The 24,012-nt window shown below is 42.4% G+C and overlaps 1 protein-coding gene across 1 annotated transcript in view; it reads left to right on the top strand.

Moving 5' to 3' along the window:
• LOC141128077 (multidrug and toxin extrusion protein 2-like) overlaps positions 1 to 24,012 on the top strand; it is a 281,272-nt gene that overhangs the window by 236,877 nt on the left and 20,383 nt on the right. Inside the window, exons 15-16 of the mRNA XM_073615142.1 lie at positions 15,260 to 15,354; positions 17,783 to 17,879. Of these exons, the coding sequence (XP_073471243.1) occupies positions 15,260 to 15,354; positions 17,783 to 17,879 (192 nt within the window). The remainder of the gene's footprint in view (positions 1 to 15,259; positions 15,355 to 17,782; positions 17,880 to 24,012) is intronic.

A 24,012-nucleotide genomic window follows, 5' to 3' on the forward strand; every position in this document is an offset into this window, starting at 1 on the left:
GATATAATAAAATATTTACAAAAATGTGAGGGGTGTACTCACTTTTGTGAGATTTTATATATATATATATATATATATATATATATATATATATATATATATCTATCGTAACTGCTAACACAATATTAACCCCACCCCTAATATTAATCCTAACCCCTAACCCTAGTATTGACCCCTAATCCTAATATTAATCCCTAACATTGGCCCCTAACCCTAATCCTAACCCTAATAGTAACCCCTAGCCTCTAACACTTTTAACCCCTAACCCTAATATTAACTCTTAACCCTTATCCTAACCCCTAACTTAACAAAATAAATACATACATTAAGTAAATAAATAAATAAAAAAATGAATTAAACCCTAACCATAACATAGCAACAAAGGATGAAACAGATTATATTTTTCTTTATCGGCTAATAAAAAAACTGGCAACGTTCAAAAACACTTTGAAAATGCTGTACAAAAATGCTCAAAAACGTGTTTACAAATGCCCCAAAAAATCCAGAACAAATGCTCAAAAACGAGAGGTGTGAGTGCAGCCTTATAGTGCCACTCAAGGTGCTCTGCTGGTAAAGAATCCAGTGTCTCACATTAGTGTAAGGGTGCAGGCTGCCTTGTGCTTGATCCAGAAAGCAGTGAAGCATGGCGGGATGAGAGACAGCACACTACTAGCTCAACAGGTGGGGAGGAATTCATTTCTGAACTTCATGAGTCTTGCGGAGAGATTGTGCCATAGTGTTAAAACCGAGAGGAGGAGACCGGAGGAGATTGTGCCATAGTGTTAAAACCCTGCAATGTTTGATCCATATAAATTACTTATTTCTTCAGTGAATAATATATTTCCAAAAAATAAAAAGAGTAGCTTTTAAACCAAGCGACGGGGGGGGGGGTCCAGATTTAGAGCTAGCCAGCGTGGAACATATTTTAGAGGGTAGTATTAGGGGCATTAGTGGTAGGTTGACTAAAGTACCTAAACCCGAGGTAAGTATAGTAACAAGTCCTATAGCCAGTGCGGAACATATTCCAGAGGGTAGTACTGGGGGCATTAGTGGTAGGTTGACTAAAGCACCTAAACCCGAGGTAAGTATAGTAACAAGTCCTATTTGCAACCCCAGAGCACCCAATAAGAAGATTGTATGCTACCCATTTAAACTACGTGACATGTTCACCAATGCCAGGAGTCTGGCGGACAAGATGGGAGAACTAGAGCTCCTGTTGTACGAAGGATTTAGATTTTGTAGGAATTGCAGAGAATTGGTTCGACAGGTCTCATGATTGGCTGGCAACCATTCAAGGATATTCCCTATATCACAGGGATAGAGAGGGTAAAAAAGGGGGAGGGGTATGCCTGTATATCAAAAATGATGTACAAGTGAATGTGAGAGATGACATCACTAAGGGAGCAAGGGAGGAGGTGGAATCCTTATGGGTAGAGCTACAAAGTGAGGAAACTAAGGGGAAAGTAATATTGGGAGTATGCTATAGGCCCCCTTACCAGAGGGAGGAGGCGGACCTCCTATCACAATTTGGATTAGCGGCAAGAATGGGAAGTGTCATTATAATGGGGGATTTTAATTATCCAGACAGACTGGGTAGAAGAAACCATGCATTTATCTAAGGTTCGCCAGTTCCTAAATGTCTTGCAGGACAATTTCATGGGTCAGATGGTAAATGCACCAACTAGAAACAAAGCGTTACTAGACTTACTGATTACCAGCAATCACGGATGCGGAAATACGGGGCAATTTAGGAAACAGCGATCACAGGTCAATTACTTTTAGTTTAAATCACACAAATAGGAAACATAAGGGGAATACAAAGACACTGAATTTCAAAAGAGCCAACTTGCCTAAACTACGATTGTTGCTAGAGGATAATAATTGGGATAAAATCTTAGGAACAAAGAACACAGAGGAAAAATGGGTATGCCTTAAGAGCATATTAAATAAGGGCATTAGCCAGTGCATCCCAATGGGAAATTAATTTAAAAGAGCTAATAAAAGTCCTGGGTGGCTTATCTCCAACGTAAAAATGCATATAAAAGCAAAGGAGAAGGCCTTCAAAAAATAAAAGGCTGGGGGGCGGAGCTAGCCGGAGTCCAAGATGGACATGTGAGAGCGGAGCTCCAGTACCAGCGGGAACATATTGGCAAATAGCACCTCGCCTGGGACTCAAACCGAGCCCAAACCACGGCGTTCCGGTTCTCGTACACCCGGGGAACACACCTACCAAATGATGAGGAGAAAGAAGGAGGGGAACCGGCCAATGCGCCTGACGAAGTACTTCTTCTATGAGGCCAAGCAAGATGGCGCCAGCTCAGCACCCACGCCAACATCCGCGGCCCATCCTCGCAGCAAGCAGCAAAATCCACAAAAAAGGAGCATTCCACCTAAAGGCTCAAGGTCTCCACCAGCCACTCCATCCTCAGGGAGCCTGGAAAAGATGAGATTCAAGGCGGATGCCATGGATGCTATGGATGACAACAATGAGGTGAGCTCTCCCCCTGATTCAGGAGATGACACCAGAGAGTTACCAGACTCCATAGACTCATTCCCCACTAACGGCCAGCCAGTTATAGACACAATGTTGAAAGAGATGTTAGTGTCACTGAGAGAATCGCTCCACTCAGACATGATTTCTTGTATGCATAAATTCAGCACTGACCTTAGGTCCGTATCTGATAAAGTGACCCACATAGAACATAGGATGGGGGAATACGCCACAACGATAAACGATTTAGTAGACGCAAATGAAGCCAAGGAAGATGACATAGAAGGGATCAAAGCCAAGATGGCGGACATTGAGGATAGGTCCAGGAGAAATAATTTGAAGATCAGAGGGGTCCCGGAAACTGTCAAAACAGCAAGATCTGAGGGACTATGCAACCCAGCTATTTATAGCTATCCTACCTGATCTATCAGCATTAGATCTCACTGTGGATAGAATACACAGACTACCTAAACCCGCCTATCTATCAGATAATATACCCGCGTGATGTAATCCTTCAATTACACTTCTACCACACTAAGGAAAGGCTAATGGCAGCCTCAAGGCAAAAAGAAATGATCCCATCACCTTACTCAAACCTGCAATTTTATGCAGACTTATCACAATACATGCTGCAAAAACGTAGAAACATGACAACCATCACTAAAGCACTCAGAAACCATAAACATGGGTACAAATGGGGCTTTCCAACCAAGCTGATTGTCACAAGAGAAGGCAAGGAGTATGTGATGGACTCTGTTGCAAAAGGCATGGCGCTGCTTAACTCCTGGGGGATCATCCCAGACATTCCAGCACCCTCACGGCTAAGGAGCCCTACCACAAGCCCGGACCCAGAATGGTGCACGGTTGATCGCAGGAATGCCCGCACACACAACTGATTTAACCATGGGCGGTTTGCAAAACTAACAACCCACACTACAATTGTTCCATTAAGTTTGTTCAAACTTACTACCCCCAAGTTACTACCTGAATGACTAAGAGTCACATTTCATTACCTTTTGTTAGTTGGCATACAGCCACAAATGTTGTTCCTATAAACTTTTTTTTCTTATAATAACAGTCAAGAGTAACACTTCAATTCCAGGAGGAAATCGACCCACACAAGCTCAAGAACTAACCTCTTCAGGACATCAAAGTGACCCACAGGCAATCAACCCACAGGACTTGCATCTAAACGTAGTAAGTGACACCCATGACATAAGCTATACACATCCCCCTACAAATCGCATCCATGGCAGTGAACTTCTTAACTATTAACTCCAAGGGACTCAATCACCCGGCCAAACGCAGGTCCTTATGGAAAGAAGCAATACAAAGGAACTGAGACATCCTATGCACACAAGAAACCCATTTCCAAATATCGTCACCACCTAAAAATGTTCTCGTCCAAAATTTTCTGTGCAAGTGCGGAAACCAAAACGAAAGGGGTGATAATCGCAGTTAAGGACACCATTGCATTCCATTTACATAAAATCATATTGGACCCACAGGGTCGTTATAAAATTATGGTGTGTGACATTAACTCTGCAACTTTCACTCTGGCAAACTTATATACCCCAAATGCTGGACAATCCAAATTTCTACACAAAGTTATTCAGAAAATTATTCAGATTCGTCAAGAAGCACTAGTGCTATGTGGGGACTTCAATATAGTGCCTGACTCCAAACTGGACTCATCATCCAACCCTAAAATAACTCCACCAACCCTTCAACCACTACTTCGCAAATATTTATTGTATGATGTATGGAGGTGTCTTATCGCTAATGACAGAGATTACTAATGAGACTAATGCTACTGGAGGACTTTGAAAAGGCCTCCAGGAAGCTAAAACTGACATACTACACTAGCGGCAACAGAGCAGGTAAATTACTTGCCAATCAATTAAGAAGTCACAGATATAAAACGCACATGCCATATATTATCCACCCAAAGACACAAACCAAACACCAACACCCACAAGACATAGCAGATGCCTTCAGCCACTGCTATGGATCACTATACAATCTAAAAAATGACTCCATTATACTACAACCAACCCCAGAAGTTATAGACACATTCCTGAAACTCTCCAACTACCTAAACTTACCACAGAACACCTCCACACACTGAACTCCCCTATAACAGACTCAGAAGTCAATTTAATTATACAATTATTGCTACTCAACAAATCCCCAGGCCCAGGTGGCTTCTCGGGGGAATATTACAAAGCTTTTCAAAATATACTAACCCCACATCTAGTGGCGGTCTTTAGTGCTGCTGTTGCCTCCTCGTCATTCCCTCCAGAAATTTTGAAAGCAACTATAATCGCATTGCCTAAACCAGGGAAAGATCCAGATTCCCCACAGAACTTTAGGCCCATCTCCTTATTAAATAATGATGTCAAGATTTATGCAAAACTTCTAGCAAATAGATTGATGGACATACTTCCTGAAATTATTGATATAGATCAATCGGGGTTCACGAAAGGAAGGCAAACTTCAGATGCCACAAAACGGCTGATCAACGTGATTCACATAGCTGACAGACACAAAACGCATTCTCTGCTCCTAGCTTTGGATGCAGAGAAGGCATTTGATAGAATCCATTGGCAATTTCTCTCTCAGGTACTGGGGAAGTTTGGATTTGATGGTTCTATTTACTCGGCTATCATGGCCTTATATACATACCCATCAGCACAAGTATTCATAGCAGGAACACTTTCCACTCCGTTTCAAATCACTAATGGGACAAGGCAGGGGTGTTCCCTTTCCCCCCTGATCTTCAACCTATTAAATGGAACCACTAGCAACCTACTTGAGAACACATCCACATAGATCTGGGGTACAAATAGGCCAGAGAAGTCATACAATAAGCTTATTCGCAGACGACATCATACTAATGCTACAAACATTTAATAGTGTGTCGTATTACAAAGTAAACAAATCTAAGTCCTATATTTTATATCTAGGAATATCGCCACAGACCAAACGAAAACTAGAACGAGAATTCCCATATGTATGGAAAAAGGAGGGAATAAAGTACTTGGGTATCACATTGACTCCTAAGGGCCCTTTCACACTGAGGCGGGGGCGGCGTCGACGGTAAAACGCCGCTATTATTAGCAGTTTTACCCCCCGCTAGCGGCCGAGAAAAGGTTAAATACCACCGCGCGCTTTGCCGGCAGTATAGCCGCGCCGTCCCATTGATTTCAATGGGCAGGAGCAGTATACACTCCGCTCCTTCACCGCTCCGAAGATGCTGCTAGCAGGACTTTTTTTCCCGTCCTGCTAGCGTACCACTCCAGTGTGAAAGCCCTCTGGGCTTTCACACTGGAATTAAGGCAGCGGCACTTTCGGGTCGGTTTGCAGGCGCTATTATTAGCGCAATAGCGCCTGCAAACCGCCCCAGTGTGAAAGGGCTCTAAGACTGGAGACCTTTTGGCAGCCAACTACAACCCCTTTATGAAATCCCTGACTGACAAACTAAAGACACTTGCAAAAACTGAACTATCATGGCTGGGCAGACTTGCAGCTTTTAAGATGAAAATTCTGCCACAGATACTCTACCTTTTCAGAACTTCCAATCCCATTGCCGAACTCTTACTTCAACTCCCTACAACCCATAATAAACAGATATATATGGCAGGGAAAGAAGGCTAGATGTGCCTTCACCAAACTAATTAAGCATGGGAAAACGGGAGGGGTGGGACATGTACATATACAAGACTACTATTTTGCAAACATACTAGCACAAATTAGAAATTGGTTAACCTCTGACATAGGCCTTATTACGCTGTGGACGGAGATTGAACAAAATCAAGTAAAAAAAGGGTCTTTGAGGGATTTTCTAATGACAGCTCATCTGAATTCCTCCTTAGATGCTAAACTATCACCAACTATACTTGCAGCAATAAGGGCATGCGGCCATCTTCGAAATTACCCTGCTTGGACAGGAGCACAACTACCATTTAAACTACATATTTCTGCACTTAGCCATATTATACCAGATATCAATCTCAAGTCATGGCAGATGAAAGGTATTCAACACATTGAGGATTTAGTAGATGGCACGTCAGTCAAAACCTTTAGCACTATATAGAAGGATTATGGACTATCAAATACAGAACAATACAATACAAATACACGCAGGTCACTCAACTCCTTAAAAGAAACCCAAACATAATAACCACACTACCCATAAAGATAATCCAATACTTTACACAAACCCAAACCAAACTAAAAGGGATCTCAACTATGTATCTAGGTCTCCAAGAGAATATAATAGCATGGGAAAACAAACTGGGGCAAACTTACCCAGCAGAAAAATGGGAAACAACATTTAAAATTATATGCAACTCCACCAAGAGTACCAATTTGTGGGAGATGCAGAAAAAAATCTTCCTTAAATGGTATCTTACACCTAGTCGTATATCCAAAATGTACCATAATACCTCTCCTAACTGTTGGAGATTATGCGGGGAATGTGGCACATTAACTCATATTCTTTGGAGTTGCCCTAAAATTAAACCACTATGGATCCAGATAGAAAACATTATACAAAACATTACGCAACAGAACCACCCATTAAATCCAGAAATGGCCATACTCTCACTAAATCTAGACTCTACACCAACCTTGCACAGAACAGTAACATCTCACATACTGTTAGCAACTAGGCTTACAATCCTCAGGCACTGTAAAGACGTAGAGCAACCATCCATATCAGAAGTAATAGCCACAGTCTATATACACGGCACATATGAAGTTTTACATTCATCGACCACTGGGAAATACGAGAAGATATCCAAATTATGGTTACCATGGAAAGAGTGGTACTCAAGGCGATTGAACACTTTATAGTCTAACTACCTTGAGGTAGAAATTCTGACAGGGGGTGTAGTATGACTGTTAGGGTATGTTATATATGTTATATATTATGTTGTCTATTTATTTTCTTTTCCTTTAATTTTATCCTTTTACTTTATATTACCTATTCTAAATTTTTATAACTGCGATATATTATCTACAAAGGTACAAAAGGTTACTAAGTTACCAAAATTAATAGGTACTGTATATGCAACCACTAGAAACATTAGCAGAAGGGAATTGCAGCCATGACTCTAAGTCGGAGGATGCGACCATAATGTGAGATCGCAATGAATGCAGAGCTATGATGCAGAGCTAATGTGTAATTACCACGACATATATGTCTCAGATGTTTAAAAAGTTGTAACCTAAATACAATGTAATGGAAAAATGAGAAGGAATATACAGAACCAAAGTTTTATAATATGCAAATGTTTGTAACAACTTATACTTTGCTCAATATAAAATAAAATAAAATAAAATAAAAGGCTGAGGGATCATCATCAGCATTCCAACTTTACAAAGAATTGAACAAGAAATGTAAGGGTGCAATCAGGGTGGCTAAGATAGAACACAAAAGGCACATAGTGGAGGAGAGTAAGAAAAATCCCAAGAAATTCTTTAGGTAGTAAGAAAGGGAGGTCAGATCATATTGGTCCCATAAAGAATGATGAAGAGATGCAAAGGTTTTAAATTTATTCTTCGGAGGGCTTTAGTAACCAAAACTGAATTTTTTTTCCCTAATGACATGTCACAGGAAGCACCCTCATGGCTAACAGAGGACAGAATTAGAAATAGATTTGAAAAAGGTAACATTGGAGGGGATGATAAGGGACTATATACAAGATTTTAGTAAAGACAACTATATCATTAGCAGTAATCAGCATGGATTTATGAAAACAAGTTTAGAGGGTAGTGATAAATGGAGAGCACTCGGAATGGTCTGGGGTGGAAAGTGGGGTCCCCCAGAGTTCTGTCCTAGGACCAATCCTATTTAATTTATTCATAAACAATCTGGAGGATGGAATAAACCACTCAGTCCCTGTATTTGTGGACGATATTAAGCTAAGCAGGGCAATAACTTATCTGCAGGATGTAGAAACCTTGCAAGAAGATCTAAACAAATTAATAGGGTGGGCAACTACATGGCAAATGACGTTTAATGTAGAAAATGTAAAATAATGCATTTGGGTGGCAAAAATATGAATGCAATCTACTCACTAGGTGGAGAACCTCTGGGGGTATCTAGGATGGAAAAGGACTTGGGGGTCCTAGTAGATGATAGGTTCAGCAATGGCATGCAATGCCAAGCTGCTGCAAACAAAGTAAACAGAATATTGGCATGCATTAAAAATGGGATTAACTCCAGAGATAAAACAATAATTCTCTCACTCTACAGGACTTTGGTCCGGCCGCACCTGGAATATGCTGTACAGTTTTGGGCACCAGTCCTCAGGAAGGATGTGCTGGAATTGGAGAGAATCCAAAGAAGGGCAACCCAACTAATAAAGGGACTGGAGGACTGGAGGACCTTAGTTATGAGGAAAGGTTACGAGCATTGAACTTGTTCTCTCTGGAGAGGAGACGCTTGAGAGGGGATATGACTTCAATGTACAAATACTGTACGGTGGCCCCACAATAGGGATAAAGCCTTTCCGCGAAAGGGAATTTAATAAGACATGCGGCCATTTACTAAAATTAGAAGAAAAGCAGTTGAACCTTAAACTGCATAGAGGGTTCTTTACTGTAAGAGTGGTTAGGATGTATAATTCTCTTCCACAAGCAGTGGTTTCAGCGGGGAGCATCGATAATTAAAAAAAAAAAACTATTAGATAGGCACCTGAATGACCACAACATACAGGGATATACAATGTAATACTGACATAAAATCACACACATAGGTTGGACTTGATGGACTTGTGTCTTTTTTCAACCTCGCCTACTATGTAACTATAAAAAGTAAGCAAGGGATATAAAATATCAAGTATAAATTGATAGAGTTTTGTGTAATATTTGACTCTATGTAGGGAACCCACTAGGCTACTTGGGCTATGATAAGAAACAAAAAGTGTAGCGCTAAAAGAAAATACACCCTTAGTGTATCAATGTGAAAAAATGATAAGTAATATGTGATTGTCCAATATTTTCAATACAAACAAAGGTGCATCCAAAACAATATAAATGTCTTTCGGTGACCTGGTAATGAACACTAGAGACCTCAAAGGTCACCACTGATGAGAATTTGTGTAATATACCGTCAACAGCGTGTAGTTCAGTATAAATATTTAAATAACAAAATAATTTAATATAACCAGTCTCTGGTTCAGCTGGTTGCTATTATGTCCATAGTACATACACATTGGATCTAATTAGGTGGTAACTATATACAAATCCATTCCAAACACCGCACCATAGTGTCCTTAAAAGAAATGTGCAATGCCCACTCCCCGTGAAGATGGAGGCTTACCGGAGGGTTTGAACCCAGATCAGTATATACTGTCGGGGTCAAACCAGCTTGTATTGCACAGCGGCAATGAAGGGGAGACCTTGGCAACCAGGAGATGGAAAAGTCCCAAGGAGCTTCATGGAAGGGTCTTCTCCGAAGTGGCGTTAACTATCCCCACGTATAACTCATAGAAGATAGAAAGGGGGCCACATAGTGTAAATCCGTAAACAAATACTTTTATTGTAAAAAAGAAATACACTTACATTTTAAGAAGATAAAAAAGCGCTTGTGAATAAAATAAAGGCGGCAGTGGAGTCCCCCCGACGCGTTTCGTCTAACAAGACTTCGTCTAGACCCCTAGACGAAGTCTTGTTAGACAAAACGCGTCGGAATGACTCCACTGCCGCCTTTATTTTATTCACAAGCGCTTTTTTATCTTCTTAAAATGTAAGTGTATTTCTAATAGAGCCACCTATGTATTAAAATAAGCAAAAAAAAAAAAAACAAAAGCAAGAGGGCATAGACTTCCTATATAAAAAAAAAAAAAAAAAAAAAAAAACAGAACTAGGCTGCAGATCAAGCTATGAAGCCTGATGCTTTAAATGTGATAGGTAAAATATTCCGTGAAGTAATGCATAACAGTGCTAGAAGAGCATACATACTGTACAAATGGAATGCAAAATTATATATTGTAAGGGTCCAAATGTTGCTGAATAAAATATGTGTCCGCATAATATGTCAACAGTAAAAATCATAAATTCACTTTCTAATTGGTTGTACTGTTGTGAGGCATTAGCTCAACAGGTGGAGAGGAATGTGCCCTGTACACACGGTCGGACATTGATCGGACATTCCGACAACAAAATCCATGGATTTTTTCCGACGCATGTTGGCTCAAACCAGTCTTGCATACACACGGTCGCACAAAGTTGTCAGAAAATCTGATCGTTCTGAACGTGGTGATGTAAAACATGTACGTCGGGACTATAAACGGGGCAGTAGCCAATAGCTTTCGTCTCTTAATTTATTCTGAGCATGCGTGGCACTTTGTGCGCCGGATTTGTGTACACACGATCGGAATTTCCGACAACGGATTTTGTTGTCGGAAAATTTTATAGCAAGCTCTCAAACTTTGTGTTTCGTAAATTCCGATGGAAAATGTGTGATGGAGCCCACACACGGTCGGAATTTCCGACAACAAGGTCCTATCACACAATTTCCGTCGGAAAATCCGACCATGTGTACAGGGCATAAGTCTGGAACTCCTCCTAAGCCACATCCCTCTGCTGCATTTCACTCCGCTCACCAGGCTGATGATGCATAAAAAAAAATTGTCTTTTTCCACTCCTCTACCTGTATGTCTACACCCCCACTGGGTGGGGGTAAATGCATCAGTGGGGCATAGCTTAAGAGAAGTTCCAGGCTGAGGCTGTTCACAGAAAAAATAGACCTCAGAATATTTACTGAAATTTTTGTAACTCCAAACTTGAACAACAAAAATAAATATATATAAAAATAAATTACTATCAAAGAGGAACAGTAACCTATAAAAAATAACCACCAATCCCACCTATGCGTCACAGAACAGAAATTATAAATGAATAGTGAAAAAGAAAAAAATTATATTATATATAAAAATATATATATCAAAAATATATGTAGATGAATAAAGTGATAATTTGATTGCTGCCACTTTAAACAAAATGAAACAAAATTCTAAGTGAATTTACCAGGCAAGATATCAGGTAAATGGTTCGTATTGCACCGCTAATCAAAAAACTGAGTGTGCTAAAATATCACATACTACAGTGCACATGATCAAACGTATATGAAGTGAAATCAATATGAAGGAAAATTGTAAAGTTTATAGCACCCAGTGTAAAAGGTGATAAGATAGAATAGTCCATAGAGAGTTTATATACGACTCAAAATTCAATGTTTCTCCAGAGGTGGAAGCTCATGAACATCAGGGGCAGATCCGGGGGGGGGGGGGGGGCAAGGGCCAATTGCCCCCCTGAGAAATTAGTTGTGGGTGAGCGGCGTGCCAGTCAGTGGGTGAGTGAGTGGGCGGCTCAGCGCGCAGGCGGTTAAGTGAGCGGACGGGCAGGCGGCTCAGTGGGTGAGCGAGCGGACCAGTCAGCAGGCAAGTGGGCGGCTGGCCAATCAGCGGGCTGGCCTGCGGGGGAGCAGAGAGATGACATCTCTCAACGCCTGGCACCCGCCCTGCATCCCTGCAGTTCCGCTCTCGTTGTGCAGGCAACCATGGGCAGCAGAGAGTTTACATCATCTCTCTGCTGCCTGACTTCACTCTCGGACACAGGAAGTGACAATCCTCACCTTAGCAGGAAAGTGACAATTATAGCAGGCAAGTGACAATCTGCAACGTGTGGCAGGTGATGTGGCAAGTGACAATCCACAACGTGTGGCAGTGACATGGCAAGTGAAAATCTGCATCTGGTGACAGGCAACCTGGCAAGTGACAATGCTCAACTTGTGGCAGGTGACGTGGCAAGTGACAATCTGCACCTGGTGACAGGCGATGTGGTAAGTGACAATCCGCAACGTGTGGCAGGTGACGTGGCAAGTGACAATTCGCAACTTGTGGCAGGTGACATGGCAAGTGACAATCTGCAACTTATGTCAGGTGATGTGGCAAGTGACAATCCGCAACTTGTGGCAGGTGACGTGGCAAGTGATGTGAAGAACAGCATTGCTCATCTGAGTGCACTATATTAAAATAATTAATGATGAGTTTATTAACATAAAAATTGATATAAGCATTAACTCACAGGGTAAGGGCTAAAAAGGCTAGTCACTAGGGGAGGCTCGCTGTGTAGTCCAGATCCAGATAGCCAGTGGTACGGGGTGCTGCTGCTGTCTCGCTAGCTGCAGGGGTTTCCAAGGCTCTGAGTCAAGCTGGCAGTCGTCTCCCCGTCGGCTGTGATGTCACTGGATGTGGTACACAGGGTCAGCAGGCGTGCTTTCGGAGCATGCGTGCTCCTTCTTCAGGCTATGATAGCATCATGATGGAATGAGGAAGTATTTATATGGTGACATGGAGGAGGGAGGAACTACATTACCCAGTGCCCTATGCGAGCTGCTACGGTGGTCAGGAGGTAACATTTTTAGTGCAGCGAAAAAGGCATAGGGAGATGTGTGGTGTATATGGATACTAGGAATAAAAAATGGATTTTAGAATGAATATTCTATTTCAAAAGAGTAAGCAAGGTTATATGGAATGGTGGGAAAGAGATATTTAGTATAGAGGGGACTGGAACTACTTGAATGGTGGTTATGGGGCTGGCCCTCTAATGGTGGTTATTGGTAATACATGAGCCAAAAAGGGGATAAGTACAGCACAAATTGATTAGGGCCATGCAGATTCAGAGGATGGCCATAAAGGGAATTCCTGGAAAAGGCTGAGGGGCACAATCCAAACCAGTTTGCAGAGCCATTCTTTCAAGATCTACTCCAGCTGCCACAGGTCTCCCCTACCTATGTGGTGGAAAGGGCCCATCGGGTACCCACAGACGAACGCCCTCCTGGAATTCGGCCGAGACCGTTCCTGGTGCGGTTCTTGAATTTTAGGGACCGAGCCCGGATCCTGATGGAAGCAGGCAAAAGGAATGAGTTGCATTATGTAAATGCCAAAATAATGCTTTTTTCCTTCCTATGAGTGCCTACGTCTCCTGGTGTACAGGGGCTCTGGGGCACAGTTTCCACTGACGGGCACAATGCGAGCCACTGTAAAGGCTTGGGACTGTGTTCTGAAACTACTAGCGCCTGCCCCTACTGCCATGTTGCCAGCTCCGCCGCTCTGGAGGAATCCTTGTTTTACCCATTTGCTTAATATACCTGATTCAATTTTGTGGGTGACCAAAGGGATTAAAACATTAGGTGATGTCACCAGAGGCAGCGGGCTGCTGCAGTTCTCGGATTTGAAACAAAAATTTGAGCTTCCAAATACTTATTTCTTTCGCTACCTCCAATTGCGACACGCTTTTGTGTCCCATTTTGGCTCCACTAAGCTTGAACTCAAATCATCAATTTTGGAGAATATTCTGTTGGATGACTCCTTGAAAAAAACATTGTCTGAACTTTATAAAGAGCTGTTTCCGGTGGTGGCTAAGTGTAAGTGCGCAGTGGGTGGAAGAAGTTTCGGATTTGGGAGGGAAGGAGTGGGACGATGTATGGAGCATTTCCTTAGTGTCTGCTAGAGACTGCTTGATTCAATTTAAATTCCTGCAAAGAATATATTACACCCCAACACGGTTATCTAAAATCTACCCGGGAACATCGGCTGAGTGTTGGCGTTGCTCGCATTCCCCGGCCAATTTTAGTCACGTTTTCTGGCATTGCCAGATAGTTAAGGAGTTCTGGTCTGCTGTTGGGCGCTGCATAACGGAGATTACATCTGTGCCTGTGCCCTTGATGGTGACAATGGGCGCGCTTGGCTTGGTGGAGGGCTTGGCACCTACTAAGGCCCACGTACTTTGCTTAGCTTGCTGTTGTTTTACGCGTGCAAGGCACTGATCCTTTGACAGAGTTTGGAAGATTTGGTTGGACAGTGATCTTTCTTTAGTTTAATCAATATCTGGTTGAAGCTACTGCAAAGAAAGTTGTCTGAGGGGTTCTGCATACGGGGGGATATGACTCTGTAATTCTGTGACACCATTGGGTTTTCTGGAGACTGACTGCTGCCTTGATAACTCTCTCTCTACATTAACTATGTAACTATTTTCCTAAATGTACATAATATAACTGGGTACTGACATTTATAGGTAAAGTTGATCCAGGGAAAATCCGATTGCCTCTCTGGGATCAGGAAGGAATTTTTTCCCCTGCTGTAGCAAATTGGAGCATGCTCTGCTGGGGTTTTTTGCCTTCCTCTGGATCAACTGTGGGTATAGTATTGGGTATATTGGATTGTACGTTTTTTTTTTTTGTTTTTTTTTTTTTTTTTATGGTTGGACTGGATGGACTTGTGTCTTTTTTCAACCTGACTAACTATGTAACTATTTTCCTCTGAAACTGATTGAAGGCACTATTATTATTATTGTTGCAATGTAAACTATGCACTCGTTGTATCAGTGTGTATTTAACATAATGTTGAGGATACCTGCCCCTCATGTTGTAGGGGCCCTGCATCCGGGGAAGTGGATTTATCCAGGGAGTGGTTAACATGGAAAAGGTGGGGGGGGGTTGTTGTGGGAGATTTTTACTTTTATTTTATTTTTTTTCTGTTTTTTCTCATTTTCCCGCCCTGTGTGGAGTGGTTATGTCTCACCTTTTGTTGTTTTTTATTGTGCAAAATATTAATAAAAAGACATTTACAAAAAAAAAAAAAAATGTTTTATACTGGCTAATAAATTTTACAATCTGGTTATTTGTGCAAGGCAATTATCATAGCATTTGGTGCTAATAGCTGTATATTTTCAAATGTATGTTTTGTCTTTAAGGTCTTTGGATTGGAATATTCTGTCCGTTGTTGCTACAAACTTGCATTTATATTCCCTATATCTTTTGTATGAACTGGCACAAAGTCTGTGAAGAGGTAATGCATATACTAAGTTAAATCTATTAACTAAAATCTAAAACTATTATTTACAGTTTTCACCTGAAGCATCAACAGCTGGTTAAATCTCCCATTGTTGGCCAACTATTAAAGTGTATCTAAACCTTAAAAAAAAATAAAGATATTGCAGAATACTTGTCCTTAGATGTGGTGGCTGCATTCATTTTAAATATTTTTTTTTTGGAAAAGCAGTGTTGTCACACACACATAAGGTAGCTGAGAAAGCTGATAAGATTATTTCAAGATTTCAGTTCAGTACACAGGATGTTGCAAGAATGGGTATCTTTATTTACTGATAATCAGAGCTGGGACAAGGGGTGAGGCAGAAGGGACGCGTACCTTGGGTGCAATATTACTATGTAGAATATGGGGCACACTTCTTGAGGCTGCTCTGCTCTCCAGCTGCCTTGCTGACAGCAGTGACATTAGATGCCATAAGGAGCAGGGGCCTCGATAGCTGCTGGTGGCAGAATTCTGCTCTCTCCTTCCTCCAAAAGCAGCCTGTGGGTAAACAAAGAGAGGCAGGTGCCCGCTAATCACACACATCCACCTCAGTAGGAATGCCATTCTTCCTGATACAGCTACTCCACCTCTCCTATGTCTACACAGTCATAACACCCCTAGCCCACTCCATTTCACTGGCACAGCATTTGAACCTGGCTGGAAAATAAGACTGCTCTCACTCCAGATCAGACCAGTAGATAGCCAGCTAAGTAAGCACTCTCTCCCAGTAGCAGGCTGTATGGGGTTAATACAATAGTGAAGCTGTCTAGACTTTGAATTGGACTGGCAGACATGACTAATGGAGCCAGGCTGTCTAGAAATGCCCTTGTTTAGATAAGTACACCCATAAAGACCCACCCACCTCTTAGCTCCCCTTCCCCACACCCACTTTCTGGCTCACTCTCTTTCTTTATCCCACTGACACCAATGCCATATTAGTTCTACTAAGACTCACATCATTAATGCAGCAGCAATTTTTCCCCACCAGCAATGATGCAGCAACATTGTGTCTTTTACTGACATCACCGATGCAAGGATATATTTTCCTTCCAGCAACACCGCTCACACAGGGACATTACTTCCTTATAGTGACACCATTGACACAAGGACATTTTTTCCCTTCAGCTACACCACTGATCCAAGGGCCATCACACCATTTCTTCCTTTTGCCACTGTTAGCCCCATATTTTCTGTAGGACAGAATGTGCACCACCATTAGGGCTGGTTCACACTAGTGCAGAGAGCTGCGTTTTTCTGTAGAAAAAAAATATGCAGGTCTCCACAAGGAAACACAGAATACAGTGTTTTTTGTGTGTTCTGTTCACACTTCCACACTGTGGGCAGATCGGTGAAAAAATATGCAACATGTCTACATTTTTCCACACTGCTTTGCAGCCATCTGTGTGACCGTGCATAGAAATGCCTTGCATTGTAAAAAGGTGAGGCACCATGCAAAACAGGACGTTTTTCTCATCAGGTAGTGTAAACCCACCCTTATACTCTCCAGTTTGCTGTGGTGGGCCACTACCATTGACACTATTTTAGTGCATGCCACACCCGTTGTATACATTAAGGGTTGGCACTGCACATACTACTATTAGACCTGCACACTACTCCACCTGGGGAGCGCAGTTTGGTGTCTTTGCCCTGGGCACTGGATGACCCGACCTTGTCCCGCCACTACTGATAACCCTAATGCAACCACCACATCTATGTACTGGCTAATTGCAATATATAACATCTTTGTTTTGGGGTTTAGATATACTTTAAGCATATCTTTTTTATGGGAACTATTGTATCTGCATCAGCAGAATTTAACATTGATGACACTTATGCCCTGTACACACGATAGGATTTTCCGACAACAAAATCCATGGGATTTTTTCCGACGGATGTTGGCTCAAACTTGTCTTGCATACACACGGTCACACAAAGTTGGTCGGAAACTCAGAACGTCAAGAATGCGGTGACGTACAACACGTACGACGAGCCGAGAAAAATGAAATTCAGTAGCCAGTGCTGCTCTTCTGCTTGATTCCGAGCATGCGTGGCACTTTGTGTGTCAGAATTGTGTACACACGATCGGAATTTCCGACAACGGATTTTGTTGCCAGCTCTCAAACTTTGTGTGTTGGAAATTCCTATGGAAAATGTGTGATGGAGCCCACACACATTTGGAATTTCCAACAGGGTCCTATCACACATTTTCCATCGGAAAATCCTATCTTGTGTACAGGGCATAACTATTGTTAGTAAAAGATTGTAGAAAATAAGGATCCCTGTATATGAAAGGTTCCCATCAAAATAGAGAATCAACATTTTTATGCCCCCCCATTTAAAACATATTGTACAATAGATTATTATGTGTAATAATTGCACCCAATTATACATTTCACTCTGTTAGGCTAGAATAAGAGCTGGATTGAAGCCAGTGAATGTCCCTGACCCCAGAACTTCACAAACAGATGTTTTGAAATCTGATTATGGATTAATGGATAATGGTAAGTTGAACACATAAAAGAATGAACAAAATGTTAGTATAATGTTTGAATGGCCAGGATCATTTAGATATCTATCAGTAATTTTATTCTACTTTACTCTCGTGTTAAAGGAGACAAATGACTACAAATGGATTTTCTCAGTACTCCATGCATTACTGCTGAGGCGCAATGGGCCTAGGTTCCAATTAATGTAACACAATGGGATCAAATCCCCCACCACCCTTGCCCTTTTACCGCATTAAATAAGACACTTACAACCATTAGGTTGGAAAGGCCAAGACCACAGCTTTATTAAATTCCAACACGTAACATGTGAACACATTTAACCAGTGCCAGTCACAGTCGTACTGTGAGCACTCAATTCCAAAAGGGGGAAGTGGGGCCTGTCCTTACCATAAGTGCTGGACAGACAGCCTACTTCCAATTTTTCATCAAGGGCACAGCCTATTACAGCAACTTTAAATGCTGGCAAGGTCAAGAAACCGCCATCCACCCGTCAGTGGATAGCTGACGAGAGCCCCACCACAGCCAGCGCCTGTTCCACACCTTGCTGCAGGCCAAGGTTGAAGATGTCCAACCCAATGTCATTAAGGTGAACGCCATCCGGTCTCAACAGATCATCATTATTACCCTCCAGATCCTTGTGACGGATGACGAACCCCACCGATTTGCCGAACAAACCTGGCGACCTGGGCATTAACTTTGTGACAGAAGCGTTCCAGCTGGGGTCCAGGTATTTCCCTGGCCCATAGCAAGTGAGGCACAATTTTCGACCAGATGAGCACCAAATTGGTATAAACTGCATAGCTTTGAGCAATGTCCCGCTTGATAGCAGAAATTAAATCCACAGAACGTGTATAACCCGCATCATTCCCTCCAGCGTGAAGAATCAAGATGATGGGGCCAGACACGTGGGACCGAAGGTGCAAACACTCTGGAAGGACCTGAGGCTAGCATAAACCATGAAGTCCAAGCCAGCGGATCCTGGCGAGATCATAGATAAAACCCAAATTCTTCCCGTGGCTCTGAACTTCCGCCCAAAGAGCGGCCCAGTAAATGAAGGAATCTCCAACAATCCAGACCAGAGCCGGGTAACGATCTGAAAATTAAAACAACAGGTTTTGGAGGATGTACAAAGAAATACGAGACGATTCCCACCTACCCAAACGCTGGAGTTCCGTATCAGAGAAACCCATAGCCACAGTGGCATTGCCCATTCGAAAGGAGTGGGTCACAAAGCCACGCGAAGGGAGGTCCAGTTTTTCGAGGCAGCAATGAAAAGCCCGCAAAAATTGGAACCTGTTGAGAGAGGAGGAATCAGCGTGGACAAAGAAAATAGGGGACGGGGGGCGTGAGGACAGGAAGGGGGAGGCCAACGAAACAGGGCAGAAGGAGCCCCCGCAAGGGTACAAAACAACCCTTCTCCCCTTACCAAACCTGTCGGTTTTTGATGTGCACAACAAAACTGACACGCATCGCTCAGAGAAGGTAATGTTCTCCGCCAGGACGCCGCCCGCCAAGGACGTGGATTTTGAAACCAGTTCACCAATGCGAAAAGCCCTGAAAAACGCCCAAGAGAGAGCCACTTGGAAAAGAAGAATCTCGAATGGGGAAAAGCAAATGGACGGCAACAGGGAAAGGATACCGGAGAGAATGGTGAGGGAAACCCAGCACCGGGAATGGGGGAATGAGTCACACGTCTCCAACCACCCAAGGACAGGAAACGCTTTTGTGATGTCTTCCCACCCAAGGAGCTGAAACCAGAAGGACAAAGCAGACATAGCCGACGAAACCATGGAACCAAAAGAACCTTTTTTTAGCAAATAAACAAGATAAGAAAATAAAGCCACGCATCTTTCCTGTTAAGACGAGATGGAAAACTCACCTCCTGTCACCTGGACCCATTTGTCCCACATGTGACAGTACGACGCCCACATCCACGGGGACTGCGACGCCCGGAGGAGGTCTAGCAAACATCGGAAACGAGGTTCCACAAGTAGGCTGGACAGGGGAGGCTCTCCAGGGAACCCGACTGAGCCAGGGAGCAGAAACGATCAAGCTGTGAACAAGAGAGAGCATCAGCAATATCGTTAGCAGTTCCAGGAACATGCCTAGCTCTAAAGCATACGTTAAACTGCAGGCATTTTAGAACCAAAAAACGTAGCAACGACACGAGTGGAGGGGATCTGGCAGACTATTAATTGACCACCTGCACCACGCTCCTGTTATCGGACCAGAAAACCACCTGGTGATTGCGCAACCGCTCGCCCCACAGCTTAAAGGCGACAATAATCGGAAAGAGCTCCAGCAGTGTGAAGTTGTGCAAAAGATCCATGTGAGCCCATGAGGCCGGCCAACACTCAGCAGACCACTCCCCCTGGAAAAAGGCACCAAAACCACAGGAGCCAGCTGCATCACTGTATAGCTCCAGCTGTGAGTTCGGTACCTCCTCCAGCAACCAACATGACTGGCCATTGTAGGACTGGAGAAAGGATAGCCACATCCTCGTCATCCCACATTGGCTTGGTGATATGGATATAATGGTGGGGGGCAGACACCCCTTCATGGCCCATGCCAGGTGTCTACAGAAAGCCCTCCCCATGCAGATGACTCAACAGGCAAAGACCAAGTGACCCAGCAAAGACTGAAGCTGTTTTAACTGCAGTTTTTTTAGCCCCTTTTGCCAAGCAGACCAGGGAGAGGAGCCTGGCCAGCTTGTCACTGGGCAGCCGAAAAACCATCGCCACTGTGTCAATTTCAATACCCAAGAAGTCCAGAACCGTCACAGGACCCTCGGTCTTGTCAGCTGACAGCAGGATGGCAAACCACTCTCAGGTGTCCTGAAAAACAGACAGGAGCTGCTGGCACACACTGTCAGCTGGGACAACAAAGAGGAAGTCAAGTAGTGTAACACACAATGCAAACCAGCCGCCTGGACAACTACCCATCCAAGGAAACTACTGAAGAGTTCAAAGAAATAACAAGTAATGGCACAGCCCATGGTAAGTATATATGAATGAAGAGAAATCACCTAAGAGTTAATTCCCAAAGAACTCCTACCACATCCCATATTGTAACAATTTGGAAAAAGGATGCCCTTTAAGGGATTGTGCGGGTAGGGGTATGAGTAAGGGATAGAAGCAAAAGTACTAGAGTATATAGAAAACAAACACATTTACAAAATACAGTTGAAATATTCCTAAAAACATAGAATAAGATATATCTGCATATACAGTTGCTTATTTGTTGGCTCTTATGTAGACTCCAGGAGAGGGGTCATGCAGCTGATATGATCACAAAAATCCCAACGTTTCGGAAAAACAGGGGAATAGGGATAAACCTATTCATTTCCTTCCTCAGGGGTTAAGTGGAAGCAAACTGTTATGCCGTGTACACACGGTCGGACTTTTTGACCAAACTTGTCCGTCGGAACGAATCCGTCGGAACAATTTGACCGTGTGTGGGCTGCAGCGGACCTTTTCTGTTGAAAATGTAACAGACTTTAGAAATAGAACATGTTTCAAATATTTCCGACAGACTCGAGTCTGGTCGAAAAATCTGTTCGTCTGTATGCTAGTCCGACGGACGAAAAATGAGCTGGGCAGCTATTGGCTACCGGCTATAAACTTCCTTATTCTAGTCCGGTCGTACGTCATCATGGTCGAATCTGTCGGACTTTGTTGTGATTGTGTGTAGGCAAGTCCGATTCGACGGAAGTCCGTCGAAAGTCCGTCAAAAAGTCCGACATGATTCAGTCCGTCAAAAGTCCGGTCGTGTGTACACGACATTATGTTTCTAATAAAAAAAAGGGTTTGTATTTCAGTATAATGAAACATACAATTAAGGTGATATATATATATATATATATATATATATATATATATATAATGTATATATATATATATATATATATATATTTACTTAACATAGTGAATTATGTATGAACATAGCAGAATATATCAGGACATGGGATAGAAATGATACTCACAATTACAATATCCGTTGTGGAATAGTGCACAAGCCACATTGAAGAGTGACAGAGCCTCAGGTCTCAAAAAATGTTAGAATAGCGATATCATGCTAGAGACACAGAATTCGGCCGGTTAAATGGCTGGCTATCAGATTAGTGAACATTGAATGAAAGCCCTAGACTGGGATGTTCCCAGGCTATGCTTCAGAGTATGCTATGGTGTGTATTACCATCAAGCAGCAAATCAAAACTCATAAGGAACAGCCATGAAATCAGGGGACTGCCAATCTAACATAGAAAAATAATAATAAAAATTTTTTAAAATGGTATCAATAAATGTACCATATATACTCGAGTGTAAGTCGAATTTTTCAGCAATTTTTTTGTGCTGAAAGTACCCCCCTCGACTTATACTCGAGTCAAGCACTTTTCTGCAGCAAAAAATTTCATTTTCCGAACCGACTTTGGGGCCCCGTATCACAGGGCCACTTACAGTATATATCCGAAGCTGGAGTTCCTAGCACCAAGTAGCCCCGAGATACGGGACCCCAAAGTAGGTTCGGAAAATGTCATTCTCTGCTGCAGAAAAGTGCTTGACATTTTCTGAACCAAATTTGGGGCCCTGTATCTCAGGGCCACTTGGGGCTAGGAACCCCAGATTTGGTGTGCAAACCCAGTGGAACTGGTACCATAACATATCCAAAGCTGGGGTTCCTAGCATCAAGTAGCCCTGAGATACGGGCCCCCAAAATAGGTTCGGAAAATGTCATTCTCTGCTGCAGAAAAGTGCTTGACATGTCATTTCGGGACCTTTGGGTTCAGAGACCCCAAATTTTGGCTGCAGCTAGGGGGCATCTAGGAACCCTTAACTACCGAGTTTGAAGTTCTGGGGACCTATGGCTGCAAATGGGCACAGTGAGGCATGCAAATGGGCACGGTGAGGTTGCAAATGGGCATTGTTGACCCTCTTTTCCATTTACAGTAGCTGTGCATTTTCACCCTCGTCTTATACTCGGGTCAATAAGTTTTTCCCATTTTTTTGTGGTAAATTAGGGCCTCGACTTATACTCGGAACGACTTATACTCGAGTATATACGGTATGTTTATTCTTGGTAATGAGTCATTTATTTAGATTAGTTGCAATCAAAATTAGAAAAATATATGTAGTAATACATCAGTAAATCCCACATTTAGATGAATTTCAGCAAAGGGAATAGACTATAAAAAATCTAAAAAATATAAAAAAGAGGGTATGGGTTAAAGCGCAAGTATAGAGAGATAAGGAGGTGTAAAGAAAAAACCTTCCTTGCAAAAGATATACACAATAAGACTCATATACCACTTTTTAACCACTTAAGTCCCGGATCATTTGGCAGCTCAATGACCGGAGGACTTTTTACAATTTAGCACTGCGCTTCTTTAACTGGTAATTGCGCAGTCATGCAATGTTGTACCCAAAAGAAATTTGCGTCTTTTTTTTCCCACAAATAGAGATTTCTTTTGATGGAATTTGATTGCCTCTGCGATTTTTATTTTTTGCGATATAAACGGAAAAAGACTGAAAATTTTGAAAAAAAATGATATTTTCTACTTTTTGTTATAAGAAAAATCCAATAAACTCAATTTATTCATACATTTAGGCCAAAATTTATTCAGCCACATGTCTTTGGTAAAAAAAAAAATCAATAAGCGTATATTTATTGGTTTGCGCAAAAGTTATAGCATCTACAAACTAGGGTACATTTTCTGGAATTTACGCAGATTAGTTTATGACTGCCTATCTCATTTCTTGAGGTGCTAAAATGGCAGGGCAGTACAACCCCCCCCCCCCCCCCCCAAATGACCTCATTTTGGAAAGTAGACACCTGAAGGAAATTGCTAAGAGGCATGTTGAGCCCATTTGAGCCCACGAATATTTTATTTTTTTGTCCCAAGTGATTGAATAATGACAAAAAAAAAAACATTTTTTACAAAAATTTGCCACTAAATTATATATTGCTCACATATGCCATGGTTATATGTGGAATTGCACCACAAAATACATTTTGCTGCTTCTCCTGAGTACGGGGATACCACATGTGTGGGACGTTTTGGGAGCTTAGCCACGTAAGGGGCCCGAAAACCAAGCAATGCCTTCAGGATTTCTAAGGGCGTAAATTTTTG

The sequence above is a fragment of the Aquarana catesbeiana genome, linkage group LG02, assembly GCF_042186555.1.
Source record: "Aquarana catesbeiana isolate 2022-GZ linkage group LG02, ASM4218655v1, whole genome shotgun sequence".
In the NCBI taxonomy this organism is placed as follows: Eukaryota; Metazoa; Chordata; class Amphibia; order Anura; family Ranidae; genus Aquarana; species Aquarana catesbeiana.